At 41.0% G+C, this 21,312-nt stretch overlaps 1 protein-coding gene across 3 annotated transcripts in view; it reads left to right on the top strand.

Annotated features, from left to right (window-relative positions):
* The window catches only part of KCNQ5 (potassium voltage-gated channel subfamily Q member 5), a 597,308-nt gene that overhangs the window by 563,593 nt on the left and 12,403 nt on the right, over positions 1-21,312 (top strand). For all 3 annotated transcript variants that reach the window (XM_032153280.2, XM_032153268.2, XM_032153291.2), the window contains one exon: positions 2,576-2,684. In XM_032153280.2, the coding sequence (XP_032009171.1) occupies positions 2,576-2,684 (109 nt within the window). The remainder of the gene's footprint in view (positions 1-2,575; positions 2,685-21,312) is intronic.

Genomic DNA, 21,312 nt, shown 5'->3' with positions numbered 1-21,312 from the left:
TCATTATTGTCCTGGAGTAAAGAATTGGAAGCCATTAGGGAAAGTTTTCCCAGCTGTATTCATTTCTTGGCCTGCCATCCCAAATTACCACAAATCAGGTGGCTTGAAAGCACAGAAGCGTATTATCTCACAGTACAGGAGTCCAGAAGTCTGAAATCATGGGATCATTATGGTTGCTTCCTTCTGGAAGCTCTGTGGGAGAAACCATCCCCTGCTTCTCTCCTAGAGAGAGGCCTCTCCAAGAGCCTCAGGGAACTGGATTCTAATGTCATCCTCTGCAACTTACTAACTCCACTTGCCACCTTCATGGCCTCACATGAGGGACTTACCCTCTCTAAGCCTTAATTTCTGCATCTGAAAATTGGTCATAATACCACTGACAACTTGTAAAGTTGCTCTAAGTATGAAAATTAATATATGCAGAAGCTGCACCTAAGTACCTGGTGTAAATTTCAATGAGCAGTTGCTATTTGTCTTAGTCTATTTGCACTGCTATAAAAAAATGCCTGAGACTGGATAACCAATAAAGACTAGAAATTTATTTCTCACAGTTCTGGAGGTTGGAAGTTCAAGATGGCACCTTGCTACTGAGTTTCCCAGAAGGGACAAACACTATGTCCTCACATGGTAGAAAGACCAGAGGGTAGAAGGGCCTACCTAGTTCACTCCAGCCCTTCTATAAGGTCGCTAATCCCATTCATGAGGGCTCCACCCTCATAAATGAATTACCTCCTAAAGTTCCCACGTCTTAATACTATCACACTGGTGATTAAGTTTCAATATATGAATACAGGAAGACAAATTTAGAAAAATAACACTATTATTATCATTATTGTGAGGTAGTAGTTTCATCTCTCCCCTACTAGGCTTGAGGGCAAGAAAGCCAACGGGACCTTGAAGAAGAGCTGTGAAGATCCATGTGTCTACATGTATCTCATCATCTCTTCCCGCACCACCACCTGCATTACAGCACAAAAGTAAACTGCATAAACACACAGTAAATATTCATTGATGTAAATGACACACAAACTGCATTACAAATATAAGCACTGCCTCAATGAATGAACCTCCAATAGCCTTTCAAAATTTGGAGCCCAACCAGGACAGCCCATGGCAAAGTCCTTCCCTTTCATGACTTAGCAAATGAACACTGCACAGAGCAAAGGCAACACAAAGTAATATTAGTCCTCTAGTGTATGTCAACATTTAGAGAGGCTTGGACCATATAAAAATGGTATTTGGAGGCCAGGAGCAATGGCTTACCCCTGTAATCCCAGCACTTAGGAAGGCCAAGGCAGACGGATCACTTGAGGCCAGTAGTTTGAGACCAGCCTGGCCAACATGGTGAAACCCCATCTCTACTGAAAATACAAAAATTGGCTGAGTGTGGTGGTGCAGGACTGTAATCCCAGCTACTTGGAGGACTGAGGTGTGAGAATTGCTTGAACCCAATAGGTGGTGGTTACAGTGAGCCAAGATCACACCACTGCACTCCAGCCTGAGCGACAAAACAAGACTTTGTCTCAAAAACAAACAAACAAAAAAGTTATTTGGAGGCCACATAACTCCTCTTTCATGAGAGCATTTTTATTACTTTATTTACTTTGTATTACCAAAGTAATACATGTTCATTGGAGAAATGTTAGAAAATACAGGCAAGCAAAAACAATAAAATCATTCTTAATTTCAGATATACAGAGAGTTTTTTTTTCTTTAACAATATGTTGTGACACTTTCCCAGTCATTAGTCTTCAACATCATTTTTTGAAGTTGTCTAATATTCCATTATATAAACCTATCAATATTCATTTAACCTATCCCCCATCACAGGAATTTTAACTTCATTCTAATATTTTGTTACTGAAAACAGAAATGCAATGAAATGAGCTTATTCCTTATTTGTTTTACAAATTCATAATAATTTGGCATTTATCATAACCCTGCTGCCTTCCCCAAACATTTGCAATTAACCCAAAAGTAAATTTCCTTGGTTTATGAAAAACTGATTTTTTATCCAGTCTGAAAATCTGCCCTCAGCTTTGGCTGTATGATCTGAAGCAAGCTCTTTCCTGGCTGCCTCTATCCACTAACTAATAAGTAGTCAGCATTCTTGGCTCCTGCTACTTAGCTTACTTGTTCAGGGCATAAGGCTAATGGGGTCAATGTCATGGGATGTGAGCTTGATATATACAGGCCAGTTAGTTACAAGTCCAAAAACTATTTCTGTAACTCCAGACAGCTGTCACTTAAAAGCTGGCTGTTAGTTTCCAAGGAACTGGGCAAAAGAGCATAGGTGGATCAACACAAATCCATCACCAGTACTGGAAAGATAATGTGTCAATAGCTTCATCTTGCCCATAGAAAACAGTTCAGAAAAGTATTCATATTTAAAACTGGGGAGGCTGTAGAAAAAGAAGAAAGGATAATATTGGCAAGACAATTGGCTGACCTTATATGTATCTTGGTTTATCAGCTTACTGTGTGAGTATCCCGCAATTTCCACGTGAGAAAAATTCAGCAACATGTTTCAAATTGCGGATGGTGGTGTTATTTAACTGGCAATATTCTCTTGCAGCTGACACAGCCCTTGGCACTGATGATGTATATGATGAAAAAGGATGCCAGTGTGATGTATCCGTGGAAGACCTCACCCCACCACTTAAAACTGTCATTCGAGCTATCAGGTTGGTGAAAATCTTGAACAACATGATTCAGAGACATACTTATGATTAATTGAATTACTATATTGCTAAGTTCTCTTTCTGCAGGTAAATATCCTGGAATAACCACTTTCCCTTTTCTATTCATCCTTATGCCTATTGAATTGTGAAATATTTGTTTCTTAATACAAAACTCTGCTGTGTTCAACACAAAGAGTTAAAAAACGTGGGTGGGATTTGAAAAGCCAGGTCATATTAGAGAGATTACACGAGTCTTGGCTTGTCATGTGTATTTGCTGCTTTAAGGACATTTAGTTTATTGATGCAATTGGATTTTTTAATTGTTTTTATGACTTGCTCCAATCTGTATTCTGTACAGAATTGTGTATCAAAGAAAAGGCCTTGTAGGTTATTTCAAAATGGGTTGAGTTCTGAAAATGGGAAACCTAAAGTATTTTGCAGTGACTTAGTCTTATTATCTGAAATGTAATTGTTAGAGGCTGATCTTAATTTGCTTCCTCTACTGATGGCAGAGAGCTAAGAGAGTATACCTAGCAACTTAAATTTACCTTTCCATGACCTTTCCCACCACACACACACACACACACACACACACACACGCAATCAAGATCTGGACTAGACGAACTGCTGCATGCTCAGCTGGCCCAGTTTAACCCTTTTGGGAGAATTTGTATCTGTCAGGGAATGCTGAGTAACTATATTGCAAAAAAAAAAAAAAAAAGAAAGAAAGAAATACCTCTGCCTGTTGGTGAAAAACTAGAAGAAAGTTAAAAATATCCAAACCAGGCCAGGTGCAGTGCCTTATGCCTGTAATCCCAGCACTTTGGGAGGCTGAGGGGGCCGGATCACTTGAGGTCAGGAGTTCGAGATAAGCCTGGCCAACTTGGCAAAACCCTGTCTCTACTAAAAATACAAAAATTAGCTGGGTGTGGTGGCGGGCACCTGTAATGCCAGATACTTGGGAGGCTGAGGCAGGAGAATTGCTTGAGCCTAGGAGGTGGAGGTTGCAGTGAGCTGAAATCATGCCACTGCACTCCAGCCTGGGCAACAGAACAAGATTCTGTCTCCAGAAAATAAAATAAAATAAAATATCCAAACCAATTTAGCTATTCACATGTTTGGTCTAATCTTGAATGTTAGTATGATTGATTACTTCTATTTTTAGTTGGTCATTTGGCATCATGTTAGACATTGATTTGCTCTATAGTCGAGAGTCACTGGGAAAGCAGAAATGAGTTCTAAAGATTTTCATAAATGTTTGTGGGGGCAAAGAAAATCATGGTGTGATGAAACTCCAGAAGATGTTTAAACACTATCTGTAGCAGCAGCCTAAAAGAAAAAAAAGTTCAGTTACTTCTCAATGGAACCCTCGAGTCACAAACCCTATGGATGGAGAAATTATACCTTCCTATTTGGCCTAGACAGTCCCAGATTATGCCTCTAGTCTCATCATAAGTGTTAATAATGCTCCCATCTTTCTCAAAGTATCCCAGTTTGGATAATCAATTACATGGTCACCCTATCTCTAGTGAACCTAGAAGCCTTGGGTGATGTATAAGCCCAGATAACCCAGAATATGTGGTGAAATGATGTCTGAAGCCTTCAGTTAAAGGGATAGAGAGGATTTAGAACTGCACTGTCCATATGATAACCACTGGCTACTTAAGGCTACTGAGGCTATTTAAATTTGAAGTAATTAAAATGAAATACATTTTAAAATTTAGTTGATCAGTCGCACCATTCATATTTCAACTGTTCGATAGCCACAGGTGGCCAGTGGCTACTTCATTAGACAAAGAAACAAAACATTTGCCGTGTCACAGAAAATTTTATTGAACATTACTGGTCTAGAAGTCACCTTGAAATTTTTCACGTGTTGAGTATATCCATAAAAGACCCTAAAGTAAAGGTGGGACAATTCAGTCCACGAATTAATCTGACTTGCAACAAGTATGGAAAATCTTATCTAGTGAGAGCAGATTAGGCTTCCTAAAAGTCATGCTTAACCCAGTTTATGTCATTTCCCAAGACCTTCTGAAGCTTTCTTCAACCTATAAAAAGGATTGTGAGCTGTAAGAAAGAAAATGAAATAGGTTTATTCTGCTAGCTAAGCACTTTAGCAACAGCTTAAGATTTACTTTGTTATTCTTCCTGAAACTGGACTGATTTTTTTGAAGTCTTTACAGAATTCCCTTGCTTTTCAGAATTCTTTCTTGATTCTTATTTTTAATGGAACTTTACTATTTACATGTCTATCTTTTTGTGGATTCCTGACGTTTTCTGCTTGCTGCATTGTGGCACCTGAGGGGGATGTTTTTCTCCTCCATATCCTGATTCTGCTTAGCGGTTTTTCATCACTTCTAAATTCCATTTCAAATTAACAGATTGTGTCGCTTGAACCCAGGAGGCGGAGGCTGCGGTGAGCCGAGATTGTGCCACTGCACTTCACCCTGGGCGACAGAACAAGACTCTGTCTCAAAAATAAAAATAAAAATAAAGTAAATACAATTAAATTAACAGATTCTGTAAAAACCTCATAGATACACTCAATAGCTTAATAACCTAATTGAAAATATTTTACTCATGGTGTAGTTAATTTCTACAGATACATAATTTAAAAACCAACTAATACAATTAGCAGTTCTAAAAAGAAGTTTGCAGGTATAAGTCCTAAATCTTATGCAGAAGCGTTCTTTTCCTAAGGTGTTTAATTATGTTAGTAAGTTCAACATCAGCTGCCGGAGGGTTTTTGCCAGAATATGCCCACCTCTTGCAGCTCCCCTGAAGCAGTATGTGTATGTATATTACTGATTGCAAGTGTGAAACATCTATTATTCATCTCAAAATAGTAACTTTGGGCATTTTTCTTGTTATTTTTTAATTGTTAGAATATTTAATATGAATAAATATGCCTTTTGTAGTTCAGTAACTCTTACAATAGTAGTTTTTCCTAGCAGCCAAATTAAAATGTGTAACAAAAAATATGTATTCCACTGCAAGGATGACAGTATGGAAAATAATATTACTACCTTCACACAGAGCAAAGTAAGAGTTCTTATTTTCAGTTATCAATATTTATTAAACACTGCCATTTTCTAGAGATGATTAAGGACACTCTTTGAATTTGTCTGGATTCTATTATCCAAATGCACTCTGACACTTTTTAAAAAATAAATAATGTCACTGTTTATGGTACATAGCAAAGAATGACTGTTCTTAGACTATTTCCAAAATATGTCTTTTACTCAGAAGAAAACTTAGTTTTGTATATTTCTTCCAGAATTATCATAGATTTTTCTCAAAATATTATTTCAGGGAAATGCAAAAATTTGCTGGAAATGTGTTTTCAAACTCACCTTTAGGAGTGAAGATTGTACTTATTTTTAACAAAAGCCCCATATTTTAATGATTCAGTTCAAACAATGTTAAGTTTCTTTTTATCCACTCATAGAAATTAGTTCCTAAATGGAAAGATAAAATTAGCAGGAAAGTAAACAAACAAATGGATAGACTCTAGAGGATTCTACACACTCACATATACCTATTTCGTAGTAGATCACCCGTTTTTCTATCACTGTCTTAAAAATATAGCCCATAAATTACCTAGATATGTTCCTTCAAAATGTCAAGCATCTGGCTGATTGGGACTATCTGAAGGTAACAGACTATTACCTTTCATGCTAGTACTTGGCTTTGTAGTCACTATATATATATATATGAATCTTGGGCAAAATTTTACACAAAAATTAATATATGCTTTTTAAATTTAAAATAACAGGCCAGGCATGGTGGCTTATACCTGTAAACCCAGCAGTTTGGGAGGCTGAGTTGGACAGATCACCTTAGCTCAGGAATTCAAGACCAGCCTGGGCAACATGGTGATACCCTGTCTCTAAAGGAAAAAAAAAAAAAGAATGATACTAAAATAACAAATATTTGAAAGTCATATACAACTGCATATTTATGGAAGAGCCCCAGAATAATAACTTTTTAAAATATAACAGAAATTGTATTTATGTACTGAACTGGCAGTTAATTTATCAGATATGCACACCAACGCAACGTATAAGTACTGTGTAAAGGATTCACCATTTGGGGAAAGATCTTTGTTAAAACAGTGCAATGCAAAGCTTACCTGCTTCTTACCAGTATCGTTTTCAATGAACTACTACATCTAGGATCAAGGCTACTCTTTTTTTTTTTTTTTTTTTTTTCAATTTTTAAAACTATTTCAACAGATATAAAATTATCCTGTCAAATTGCTATTAAAAGTTTCTAAGCACTAATCTCTTCACGGATTGGTACCCAAGAGTTGTTAAAGCAGCTCTGGTCCTCAGACCACACTTTTAAGGCCACTCTTAATAAGCTCCTCATTAGGCCGGGCGCGGTGGCTCACGCTTGTAATCCCAGCACTTTGGGAGGCCGAGGCGGGCGGATCACGAGGTCAGGAGATCGAGACCACGGTGAAACCCCGTCTCTACTAAAAAATACAAAAAATTAGCCGGGCGTGGTGGCGGACGCCTGTAGTCCCAGCTACTCGGAGAGGCTGAGGCAGGAGAATGGCGTGAACCCGGGAGGCGGAGCTTGCAGTGAGCCTAGATTGCGCCACTGCACTCCAGCCTGGGCGACAGAGCCAGACTCCGTCTCAAAAAAAAAAAAAAAAAAAAAAAAAAGCTCCTCATTGACAGTTGTTTTCCTGTCCGTTTGTTTTATACAACCATGTTTTATGTCAGTTGTCAAGAACTGAATCAAAATACTGTGCAACCTGTTCTTTTTGTGAATATCAACAAAACCACTGATGCAGATTATTCATTATTCTGAAGAGAAATGACCAACAAGCTATCGATTGTATCTTGCTCTTACTGTCTCTTACTATCTCCATGCAATAATGGTCATGCCTGCTATGTTTCACTTTTCTCTCCCAGGCCAGACTAGCCTTTTAGAGAATCAAATGAATACATGAATAAGGTCCAGGGTGAAAATTCAAAGAAGTCTTTAGTTGAAGCTGACGGACGACTTTACACTGGTACCATTGGCTAATTCTATCCCCTCCTCCCACCCTCCCTGAAGCTGCTAGGGAGAGGTAGTCCAAGAAACAGGACAGCCTCTGTACACCCTTGAGCAACTCACATTCCCTCTTCAAGCCTCTGTTTCCTCATTGGCAAACTGGGGATGGTAATGGTATTGACCTCATAGGGTTGTAGTAAGGAATGAATAAATGAATAAACATTTGCAAAGCACTTAGAACAGTATACACGGTCAGCACTATGTAAATGCTAATATTATTACCCTTGAGTTGTCTGGACTCCTTATGTCTTCCAGCATGCTGCCTCCACTGCCCTTCCTCTGCTCTGGGCCAGCCTTTTCCTTTCTGAGCTCCACCCGCTTCCATGATGAGTCACATGAGAGGAGCACTTTGTTCTGTCTTCTGAAGGGTGCTCCCATCTTCCAAAACATATACAGCCTCACCTGCTTGCATCTCCTTCACCTGGAAGCACTTACCATTTTCCCCTTGAAGTTACCTTCCCACCACCTGGGCTGAGAAATTACTCAGAGCTGGAAGAGCATTTTTTTTTTTGAAACAGAGTTTCACTCTTGTTGCCCAGGCTGGAGTGCAACGGCGCGATCTTGGCTCACTGCAACCTCCACCTCCCAGGTTCAAGTGGTTCTCCTGCCTCAGCCTCCTGAGTAGCTGGGATTACAGACATGCACCACCATGACTGGCTAATTTTGTATTTTTAGTAGAGACAGGTTTTCTCCATGTTGGTCAGGCTGGTCTCGAACTCTCGACCTCAGGTGATCTGCCCCCCTTGGCTTCCCAAAATGCTGGGATTACAGACATGAGTCACTGCACCTGGCCTGGAAGAGAAATTTTTTCACGCATGAAGAGCAATCATGAGTCAATGTTCCAAGTAAATCTCACCTCTTTTCTCCTCAGGGTGAGCTTGCTGCCTTCCCAGGCACCCTCTGAAGAAGCAATAGGATAATGAAAGGGAGAAGTTAGCTCTTCCCTCTCCCTCCCTGACTCTTGTCGAAGCCTAACTATAGACTCTTTAAAGCTCTTCCCAGCATTCAGTGCATGCATTCGAAAAATAGGTCTTGAGCTTCAACTGTGCACCAGGCACAGAGATAAACGTTAACAAAAAAGATGAATCCCTGCTTAGAGTTGTGAGGAACTACCAGAAAAGTAGAGTCAATTACAATGCTGAGCAGTCTATTACTACAGTGACAGAAGTCCAGAACAGTTTGGGCCAACCTATATCGGCACTTTTGGGGAAGGTGGCATTTGGGAAGACTCAAAAAGGAAGAAAAGAAGAAATCTGGTAGGTATGTAGGAACTAGCCAGGTTGCTAAGGAGGATGTAGAGGCTGGGCAGAGAGAACTGCAATTGCAAAGAAGCAGAAGTGAAGGTGGCATTAGAAAGCGTGGGTGATGGTTGAAGGTGGAGGACAAGGATGAGGAGAGTAAGGCTGCAGAGGAGAGCAGGAACCATAAGAATGAGCAGGAATGTGGGGGATTCTAAGTACAGAAATGAATTTATCAGATCAGTGCATGATATGGTTTGGATCTGTGTCCTTGCCCAAATCTCATGTCAAACTGTAATCCCCAGTGTCAGAGGAGGAGCCTGGTGGGAGGAAATTGGATCATGGGGGCAGATTTCCCCCTTGCTGTTCTCATAATAGCAAGTGAGTTCTCATGAGATTGGTGGTTTAAAAGTGTGTAGCACCTCCCTCCTGCTTCTCTCTTTCTTCCTGCTGCTCTGGCCACATAAGAAACCTGCTTCCCTTTTGCCTTCCGCCATGATTTTAAGTTTCCTGAGGCCTCCCCAGTCGTGCTTCCTGCACAGCCTGCAGAGCCATGAGCCAATGCAACCTCTTTTATTTATAAATTTTTCAGTCTCGGGTATTTCTTTACAGCAGTGCAAGAACGGACTCATGCGGTGCTTCATTTGAAAACTTGGAGAGATGACTCTGATTGCAATGTAAGGAATGTATTGGAAAGAGAGAACTATTATTACAATACCTGGATCTGCTGGGGCCTGAGCTGGGCAGTCATGATGGAGAATAGTCAAGGATGGATTTCAGATAGGATTTGGATATTTACTGATTGGAGAGGACGGAGGGAAAGAACAGGAGGAATCAAGGATGGCACACCTGGAGGATGGTGAGACAGGCTGGCTTGAGGGGAGATGGTGCATTATTGTGAGTGTTGAGTTCAAGCAGTCACAGTAGGGCTCAGCAGGTAGGTGGATCTCTGGATCTGACACCCAGGAGAGCAGTCTGGAATATGGACAAATTTGGTAGCTGTCAGCACAGAGATAAATGGTTTGTAGAAGTCTCACCCCATGGAGTAAAAAGAGAAGATGGTCAACACAGAAGTCTAATGCTCACAAACAGGAGCCGCAAAAGTAAGAATGCTCTGAAGGAGACAGATTCAAAGCAGCCAGACAGATGGAAAACCAGGAGAGTGTGACAGAAGAGAAGCCAGAGGAGGAAAGTGTTTCAAGTAGGAGGCAGATGTCAACGCTGTTAAATGCTGCTAAGAGGTCAAAGAAGACAAAGAGTGAGAAGGTCCTTTGAAAGTGGAAACAAGGAGGTCATCTGTGACTTCGGAGAAAAATTCAGTAGAAGGAAAAGGGTTTGAAGTCAGATGGTAAATAGAACACTTTTTAAAATTACCAGAATCTTTCACTCTAACATGAACATAGATGAAGTGTCAAGAATTTCTTTGTAACTAGCACAGGCTCATCAACTCTTCTAAAATAGCTCAGATCTGATCAGCGAACTGAAGAACCACTAATGACATTTCAGAGTTCCCGAGGTGGATATGCAAATCAGGCCTCCCTCTTACCCCGGGTTGGGTGATTAAGTTTTTCAGTTTTCTTGCCCCTGTGTTCTTCCTGTTCTGAAAGGCATGTATGGGACCATTATCTTGACCATTCCGAAAATGCAATCTCAGCTGTGAATCCTTCTTACATCTCACTTCATATTTCAGGCAAGAATACTCCGCAAGTAAAGAAGAGGCACATGTTTGCCATTGCGGGTTTTGTTAAATCTACAAGCTGTTTAATCATCACCAGTTCTTAATTTTGCTGATGGTATCTCTGCTAAAATAGCAGAGGTGATGAGTCGTTGTTTGCAAGTCAGTATTAAGACATTCTTGACAGCCAATCTATGACATGTTACAGTAAAGGACGCTGCTAAAAGAACATTTTATGGATCATTTAGCACATATCTTTAAAATCAGCTAATATATTCCCTGGAATGTTGTTTTTGCTTGTTTTTGTTTTGAAGGAAATTACTTGTGGCTACATTTGCTCTGAGGCTGTGTTAAAGTAGTGTTTTCACTGTAGATGCACTTACTTTGTAGCATGTGAGATATTAAACCTTTTCTTTGGCTATAATTTAAACTGAGTTTCCTATTATTTGCTAAAAATATAGAATCTCCTATTCCATGCTAAAAATACTTTAAAGTAGTCAACATGTAGTCAATGTATTTATTTACTTATTCATTTCACACTTTAAAATTTATGCAAGATTTTACACTCCTAGGAAAACAAAACCCTCAAATTTAGTCGCCATATCAATGCTTACAAATTCCTGGCAGGAAAGACTTCCTCGGATCTGGAAGTTCATGCTTCGGTTTTACTACTCTTATACGCTTAAATGAAAATCCAGCAAAATCTACAGGAGGGGCCAGGTGCAGTGGCTCATGCCTATAATTTCAACGCTTTGGGAGGCTGAGCTGGGAGGATGGCTTGAGCCCAGGAAACCAGCCTGGGAAACATAGTGAGACCTAGCTCTACAAACATTAAAAAAAAAAAAAAAAAAACTCTGCAGGAGAGCCTACTAGATCCTGCATATAAAGGACAATAACGGCAAGCATTAGGAAAACAAGTCTACTCTCAGTGATGGAAACAGGGTGGCCACAGAATGTCTGAATGTCCTAAGTGAGCCAAATGGAATATCTGCTTGCCCCTACAGTGAGACTATCAGACAGACTGTACACATGTGGAGCTAATTTACATTTCTCTATTAAGAGTTAAAACCAAGGCCGGGCGCGGTGGCTCACGCTTGTAATCCCAGCACTTTGGGAGGCCGAGGCGGGCGGATCACGAGGTCAGGAGATCGAGACCACGGTGAAACCCCGTCTCTACTAAAAATACAAAAAATTAGCCAGGCGTGGTGGCGGGCGCCTGTAGTCCCAGCTACTCCGAGAGGCTGAGGCAGGAGAGTGGCGTGAACCCGGGAGGCGGAGCTTGCAGTGAGCCGAGATTGTGCCACTGCACTCCAGCCTGGGTGACAGAGTGAGACTCCGTCTCAAAAAAAAAAGAGTTAAAACCAAGAAAATGAGACAGATCAGTGCATCCAGGGACTCCTGGGGTTTCTTGGTCTTGTCTAGTAACCCAATCTAAGATGAAAGAAGAGTGGAGGAATCATAGATATATAATTTTATAACTTGCTTTGCAGATTATAAAACTGTCAGAGTTTAAATACTGTAAACACAAATACAAATCTATATTGTTGAATTATATTTGTGTATTACCAGGAAAACAACATTAAAAAGTATTCTAAATAACTAACACATATGCCTTCAATAGTGACCCAAATTATCAAGCTCTGCAGCCCTAGTTGTTTGCTAGATTTGTCCCATGATCAATTTTGAGTGAGGGCTACCTCAGGGGAAATTCTGTGATCAAAACGCTCTGGGTCACCTGAAGGCTGAGCTTTGGGGTCCGTGCTTTTAAGACAGATAGATGCTGTATTTCTCATAGAGGGTCAGAAATCAGAAGATAGAATTTTCCAAACTGGAAGAGGGAGTATTTCAGTCTGTTTTCTGATGTTTATAACAATATCTGAAACTGAGTAATTTATAAGGATGAATTTATTTCTTACAGTTATGGAGGTTGGGAGGTCCAAGGGGGGGAGGTGTATCTGGTGAGGGCCTTCTTGTTGGTGGGGACTCTCTGTGGCATCCTGAGGCAGCACAGGGCATCACATAGCAAGCAGAGTGAGCATGCTAAGTGCTAACTTAGGTCTCTCTTCCACTTCTTATAAAGCCACCAGTTCCTCTCTCATGATAGCTCATTAATCCATTAACCCATTAATCCATAATTCATTCATACAGACAGAGTCCTCATGATCTAATCAGCTCTTAAAAGTTCCACCCCTCAATACGGCCACAATGGGCATAAAATTTCAACATGAATTTCGGAGGGGACATTCAAACCATACAGAGGGATGTGGAATGCAGGTCAGTAGTGTAAACTAACCCAAATAACCAACATAAAGTGAGGGGTTAAGGGGGAGAAACCCACATCCACCCCATAAACATAAGATCTGCAATCACAAGGGGGCCATTCAGCAACCTTCAGAAACTTAATAATATCCCCAGAGATGAGGATAAAAGTATTTTTAGCATGGAATAGGAGATTCTATATTTTTAGCAAATAATAGAAAACTCAGTTTAAATTATAGCCAAAGAAAAGGTTTAGCCGGGCGCGGTGGCTCACGCTTGTAATCCCAGCACTTTGGGAGGCCGAGGCGGGCGGATCACGAGGTCAGGAGATCGAGACCACGGTGAAACCCTGTCTCTACTAAAAATACAAAAAATTAGCCGGGCGTGGTGGCGGGCGCCTGTAGTCCCAGCTACTCGGAGAGGCTGAGGCAGGAGAATGGCGTGAACCCGGGAGGCGGAGGTTGCAGTGAGCCGAGATCGCGCCACTGCACTCCAGCCTGGGTGACAGAGCGAGACTCCGTCTCAAAAAAAAAAAGAAAAAAAGAAAAGGTTTAATATCTCACATGCTACAAAGTAAGTGCATCTACAGTGAAAACACTACTTTAACACAGCCTCAGAGCAAATGTAGCCACAAGTAATTACCTTCAAAACAAAAACAAGCAAAAACAACATTCCAGGGAATATATTAGCTGATTTTACTTTGCAGAGTAGGCAAAGCACTGTCATCTCCTCCAGAAATCATTTCTGATCACCTCTACCAGTCTGGGTTAAACACCCCTCTTCTGCATTCCTACATCAACCTGGGCTTCCCACCACCTTGGACATCACAAAGTGAATTTTAACTGTCTGCCTACTTGTCTGTCTGCGCTACTAGACTGGAAGTGCCCCAGCAACAGGATTTGTTTCTTCATTGCTGTATCCTTGGCATCTAGCACAGAAGCTGGCATATAATAGGCACTCAATAAATGTTTGATGAATGAATGAATGAATGAATGGACAAATTCTCGAGTCCCACTCATCAGGCATCACTAGGGGAGGCAGCCATATGGAGCTCATCTAGAGAGCTCCAAGCTCTGGACAAATGAAACTGTCAAATCCTATCAGAGGTCACAGTCGCAGCAACCATTGTCTTGCACCATGCTTGTAGACAGGAAGAGACTGAGGACCAAATGATCATTGTCATCACATAAGAGGCTTCTTTAACTCTGCCAGCTCCCAGCAGTTAACAGTTCGGACCTAACACAATACTCAGCACAACGTCATAGGTACTCAATGAATATTCATTGAAAGAATGAATGAATCAGTCACTTTAGCACTTCCTTTCCCTTCCAAGATAGTCCTTTGAAAAATTAATGGAACTTCTTAACTACTTCTTGCATGAAACTTCAGACCTCACTCAAGGAAGGGGAAGCATTTCGGTTCTGATTAGAGGTCTGACACCAAGACACTCTAACACCATGTCTATGGGTCTGACATGCGCGACTTAGATTTTGCAAGCCGGCATGAATCATGATCACTTATTTGCATGAGAGCAGGGATTGTTCCACCCCCAACACACTCCACCACCACATGCCACCATCACCCCAATCCTGTCTCTACTCCAGTGGCTCTCAACCTTGGCCACACATTAGCATCGCCTGAAAAGTTTTATAAAATCTTTGGACCATGCCCTGGAACAACTAAAACAGAATTTCTGGAGGTAGGACCCAGGCATTTTTTAAAGCTCCCTAGGTGATTCCAAAGAGCAGCCAAGCTTGGGAAGTACTGCTGTCTTGACAGTCAATCAAACTGCCTCTTCAGTTCACAGTTGGCTGAGCCCTCTCCGCCCTGCACATGGTTTGGCTGCTGGCTGGGTCCGTCCATCTGTTTGGTGGTGGCAGCAGTCACTGCTGCTTCTGTTTTCTCATCGTTCTTATCTCTGCATATTCATATGCAATATTTTTACCCTAATTTAGAGGATTGGAATAAGACTTTTGTAAGATTTTAGAACTCATGGCAGCACAACAAATGCACCTACATTTCCTTATAAGTGCACATGTGTTCATGTGTATATATAGATGTCGTCTACCCAGAGTTTCACTTTGCTTTAGTTATTTCTTCATGCTCAGAAAATTGTATGAGCAGACTTCAGTTTCAAGAGGGACCAGTTTAGGTTTGTGATGAATCTTTTACACCCTCTAGTGGTACTGCTGGGGCATGTCAGTTTTGTGCAATAGGTTTATTAGACACCTAGTCTCTTCATAACCAACAGCATCAAAGAGGAGACTAAACTTAGAGATCTTTTGCTCTTTGCTGCTGTATTAGTCCCAGTGATGCAATCTACCCTCATGAAGAAAAGAAGCAGATGAATATGGAACTTACTCCTCAGCCTTTTGCTGGTCCTCCAAAGGGCTCGTCATAGGTGCTTAACGAATATTCACTGAATGAATGGATGAATCAGTCACTTCAGCACTCCCTTTCCCTTCTAAGGTAATCCTTTGAAAAGTTAGTAGAACTTCTTAACTACTTCTTGCATGAAACTTTAGACCTCTCTCAAAGAAGGAGAGACATAGTAAAAACAGGACATTCACTTAGCGAAAGTGTATTGAACACTTACTATGTGCCAGGCACATGTGAGTAAAAACAATCATATCATATCAAAGTGTCTTTTTCATTGTTGTTATTTTGTGTTAAAGTATTAAGATCTTAATGTTAAGACAATAGAGGAACCTTATGATTAGGAGCTCAAACCTGGAGCCAAACTGGTTCACGTCCTAATTCCACAATTACTGGATGTTTAACATCAGGCAAGTTACTTAACCTCTCTGTGCCTCAGTTTCTTTATCTGCAAAACGGGGATGACAATAGTACCCTTATCATAGGATTATACTATAAAGTGCTATCTAATATTATTATCATTTTAATCATTGAATGTATCTTAAAGGTCCTAATTTAACTCTAGAATGATTTGCCCAGACATTCCTTTCTAGTAGGAAATACACAAGTCATATCAAACTTTTTTTGTAACCATGTAAGAGGCCACCAAGGTCTTCTGCTTTTTCCCCAGGCCAGTTCATGGGCTTTCATTTATTCCTGGCTTCAGGGCATTTTCTCTTAGCTCTTCTTATCTAAACCAGGGGTCAGCAAACTATAGCCAGGAGATCAAAATCTAACCCAAGGGGCTTGTTTTTATAAATAAAGTTTTATTGAAATGTAGTTACACTCATTCATTTATTTATTGTCCTATGGCTGCTCGCATGCTACAGTGGCTGACTTGAGTAGCTTCAGCAGAGACCATACAACCCACAAAGCATCATAAGATATTTACTACCTGGCCCTTTATAGAAGAAGCTTTCTGGCCCTTGTCTAGGCTCTGAGTCGCTCTGGACTTGCTCCCAGCTGTGTTTAGAGAGTAAGACACAGAGGGTTTGGGCTAGCCTATGTGAGAACTAAGCATGAAACCATATTTCACTCTTCTACCTGCCAACAAGGACTCCCCTACTCCCCTGGTCTCCCCTCCGCCCCCTCATCCTGTAGTTAAAGCCCTTAGTATATGAAGTGCAAGTCTTAGAAAAAAAATTGAAGAATTGAAAGACCTTTTGAATTCATAGTTTGATAGCTACTTTGAGACATTTTCCTCAATTTTCAGCACCCACATATTTTTCCTGGTGTCTAGAATTATTGAACTCTGAGCTTCCTTGCTCCCTGCAAGTAACGAGATAATGGCCTACTCCCTCCTATTATCAAAGGCTAATTGGGTAGCTTTTTGCTCATGATATGCCTTGGGAATATATTATATATATTTGCTGGAAAATATACCCTGTAAAGAAAAACTAACCGACTCCAAAGAGACTGATGTATATATCCTACAAATGAGGTAAAGTAAGCAGACAGCCCCTAAAATTTGTGATAAAAAGGAAGACATTACAATTATTGGAGGTGGGTAACCCATATTAGCCATGGACTGATTCCCAGAAGGGACCCTATGAGAGAATGCAGGTGGCCAGGTTGAAAGGCAGATGTATTCCAAGTATGGGATGCCCTCTGGAAAGACAAGGACAGAGATGAATAAATGACTAATGTGGCCTTGGATTCATGTGTGTGAGGATGTCAGAGCATGCAAAGCAGAGTAGGAGGTCAGACCCATAGACAGCCTAGACATTCTCCTTAATGTTTACAAGGTTGCCTGCCTGGGATTCACTCTGTGTTGCAGCACTGTGAGTGGAATGGTAAAAATGTGAGCCTTGGCATCTACAGTAACCTTGTTCTTACTAGTTCTGTGACCTTGAACAGGTAACTCAACCTCCTGAGCTTTACTTGACCCGAATGTCAAAGGTGGAAAATTCTTAGAGTTTTAAGTTGACAGAATGCAGGTAAAGTACTTAGCACTGCACCAGCCATCCAGCCAAGCACAACTCTTGGAGACCCACTCAACATTAAGTTGAAGAGAGCAATATCTATGTCTTGCTCACCTTTGTATCCCCGCCATCCAGCTCTGTGTCCAGCAGATGGATATTGGGTGCCCAGGTTAAGTTCATTGCATCATAGAGACAGAGGCAGTTCCAGGCATTCCAATGATGACCAGAGAAATAAGAAAATGCTGCAGAGGGCAAGGAGGACAATACTAAATACTCAGAGATGCTTTCTCAGACTTAGCTTGGACACAAATTTTCCTCTCTCTACCTTCTATTTTGATCATGAAAATCGTGTACTGTCCTGGAAGAAGTGAGAGGGGATTGGGTGGAAAGAGGGAGGCTGAGATAATTGAATAATGTAAACATGTCAAGTTATGTGACCCCTCTGACCAGGCATCTTCATTCACAGAGTATGATGGCTAAAACAGTTAGGAGCCCCAGAGAGCATCCCTCACACCTGGTCCTGCTTAGAGCAAGATGGGCACACATGATTTTTGGAAGCACTGATAGCAATCTCCTAGGAACGAAAAACTGAGGTTGTATTCTTTTTAGACTCTAGCCACATGCTTTCTACTGTTTTCTTGATGGTCTTATAATACTGTAAATTTCATTCAACCAATATAATTCCATCCCAACAAGCTCTTCCCTCTCTTTTCCCTGGACAGTTTTGTTTTGCTATTAGGTCTTTCTTTACATTTGCTGCTTATCATGTTGTAGTATTACATATTTCTTGACTTCCACTGTTCTTGCCTTTCTCCTTATTTCCTCAGAATGATATCTTGTTGCTTGCAATGCAGTTGCTTTGTGTGATCCTAATTACACTAGCTATCTAAGGAAAAAGAACATTATGTTTTCATGATTTTCAGTAGCAGTTCTATTTAAAGGACTTTTCTGAACTACACATGGTCCTAACTATTGAATGAGTGAACATTTCTTTTACTTTAGAAAGTTTTTTTATTCATGGAGGAAACTCAGAGGCTTATGCTCTTTCTGAAATGTGCCTGAAGTACTTAAATCTATTCTAAGGCATTCTCTTTAGAAGATCTGTACAAGAGTCTGCCTTGTCACAGAACACAAACATCTTTGAACTATGGAATAGCAAATCCTCATTTATTTCTTCAGCTAGCATTTAATAAACCCCCTAATACTTGCCGGGGATTATGCAGATGCTAAAGTAAAGAGCACAGTTCCTGGCATGAATAAATTCCAGTGGGTGAGACACACTGCCACAGATTTAGCTACATCACAGTGCATTTGAAAGCACAGAGAAAGACCATCTACCCCAGTGAGGGTGATTAGGAAAGATTTCCTAGAGCACTTGGTGCTTAAGCTGAATCTGGAACAATTAGCATTTTAGGTAGAGTGCAAAGAGACAGAATCCTGATGAATGGACACTTTGGTGACAGGAAAATCCAGATGGGCTGGAGAGCAGGCAGCATGCAGAGGAATGACTAGAGATGAGCATTTGGAGAGAGAAGGAGAGAGAAGGGGGGAGTTCTCACCATTCACTACCCTCTTCCCTCTAGAGTTGCCCGAAGTCTCCACAGTAGAGCTTCTAAACAAATAAACCTCCCATGTTCATTGAACTCTGGGCCAAGTGTTGGGGTATCAAGAGTAGAAGACATAATCCCTGCCTTCAAGGGTCTCACACAGTCTGGTGGAGGAAGCTAGTATATAAGTAAATAATTATAGTGTGGTGTGTTAGGTACTAAGCTAGAGGTTAATAGAGAAGTGATTAACTGTTTTGTTGGAAGCATAAAAATTTCTATGAAAGAAGTGAGCTTTTTTTTAGACAAGGTCCCACTCTGTTACCCAGGCTGGAGTGCAATGGCAAGACTGTCAAGGCTCACTGTAGCCTCGACCTCCTGGGCTCAAGTGATCCTCCCACCTCAGCCTCCCAAGTAGCTGGGCGCATAGGCATGTGCCATCATGCATGGTTAATTTTTTATTCTTTGTAGAGACAGGGGTCTCACTATGTTGCCCAGGCTGGTCTCAAACTCCTAGGCTCAAGCAATCCTCCCTCCTCAGCCTCCCACAGTGCCGTGATTACATGTGTAAGCCGCCGCACCTGGCCAAAAGAAGTGACTTTAAAGCAGAGTTTTGAAAACACAGCAGGATTTCAGGAAAAAGAAATAGTAAATGGAAGTAATTGAAGTATATAATTGATTGGCTGGTGTTTTTGTGGACCTACACATACTTTATTGTTGCTGGAACCTAAAGTTCCAAGGACGAAGTGGAAGGTGATGAGGCAAGAGAGATAGAGGCCAGTTTATAAACAGCCATATAGGATGTGCTTCTAAGGAGTTTGATGTTTATCCTATAGGCCATGGAAAACCAATAAAGGACTTTAGGAGGGGGGTAATATGCCCTTACTTGCATTTTGAAAGGTTTGTTCTTTCTAAGGCTATAGCAGTGGAGATGCAAATGAGGGGACAGCTTTGAGAGCTATTAGGACATGCCTAGTCTTCTTTTAACAAAAGTAAAATGACAGGGTCATCATTCTTTATATAAATCATTGATTTCAAATATATCTATGGGCCAGGTGCAGTGGTTCATGCCTGTAATCCCAGCACTTTGGAAGGCCAAGGCAGATGGCTCATTTGAGCTCAGGAGTTTGAGACCAGCCTGGGAAACATAGGGAGACCCCCATCTCTACAAAAAATATAAAAATTAACCAGTGTGGGAGTATATCCTTGTAGGCCCAGCTACTTGGGAGGCTGAGATGGGAGGATTGGCAGATCTGGGAGGTCAAGGCTGCAGTGAGCCATGATTGTGCCACTGCACTCCACCTGGCGTGACAGAGTGAGACCTTGTCTCAAAACAAAAAAGAAAAAAAGAAAGAAAGTCTATGCTTTTAAACATTACCTCCACACTTACAAACCATAGAACCTGATTTAGAACTTTCATATCTCACTTTGAATCTCTTTAATGTGTTTGTTTTCAACCCACAACACAGCCAGTAGAGAAAATCTATTTGATCTCCATCTTCAAAAACTTAATCCTTAATAAGCAAGATATTTTTAGCACCAGTAATGCACTGGTAAATGCTGAACAACCAGCTCTTCAGGAGAAGGAAATCCTGATTTGTACTGTTTGTCAATTTCTGTAGTGTAAATACTCCTGTCATAGCTGTTTTCAAACTACCAATGTGACATCACTGAGCAGGAATTGAGAAGATGGGCAGTATTACATTATTAGATAGAATTTCCATGGTACGGACACAATAGATGTGAACAACTTAAGAGCATAGAGAGTAACATACAGTAAGATAATTAGGAAATGGTGAGGTTTGAGTACATGTTACCTTTATTTTTAGTATAATGTACTTGATTGTAAGTCTATATAATTTAATTTTTAGTAACAGCTGTATTTAATAACCACTAAAATTCTTTTTTTTAAATACTTTAAGTTCTAGGGTACATGTGCACAACGTACAGGTTTGTTACATAGGTATACATGTGCCTTGTTGGTGTGCTGCACCCATCAACTCAACATTTACATTAGGTATTTCTCCTAATGCTATCCCTCCCCCTGCTCCCCACCCCATGACAGGCCCCGGGGTGTGATGTTCCCCGCCCTGTGTCCAAGTGTTCTCATTGTTCAATTCCCACCTATGAGTGAGAACATGTGGTGTTTAATAACCACCAAAATTCTTTTTTTTTTTTTTTTTTTGAGATGGAGTCGTGCTCTGTTGCCCAGGCTGGAGGGCAGTGGCGCGATCTTGGCTCACTGCAAGTGCCGCCTCCCGGGTTCATGCCATTCTGCTGCCTCAGCCTCCTGAGTAGCTGGGACTACAGGCGCCCGCCACCACGCCTGGCTAATTTTTTATATTTTTAGTAGAGATGGGGTTTCACTGTGTTAGCCAGGATGGTCTCGATTTCCTGACCTCATGATCTACCCGCCTCGGCCTCCCAAAGCACTAGGATTACAGGCGTGAGACACCACGGCCAGCCTAATAACCACCAAAATTCTTAAAAGTAGTCAGTGCTTGGGAGTCG

Source organism: Hylobates moloch, unplaced genomic scaffold (genome assembly GCF_009828535.3).
Source record: "Hylobates moloch isolate HMO894 unplaced genomic scaffold, HMol_V3 SCAFFOLD_2, whole genome shotgun sequence".
Classification (NCBI taxonomy): domain Eukaryota; kingdom Metazoa; phylum Chordata; class Mammalia; order Primates; family Hylobatidae; genus Hylobates; species Hylobates moloch.
This window is presented reverse-complemented; position numbering and strand designations above follow the sequence as displayed.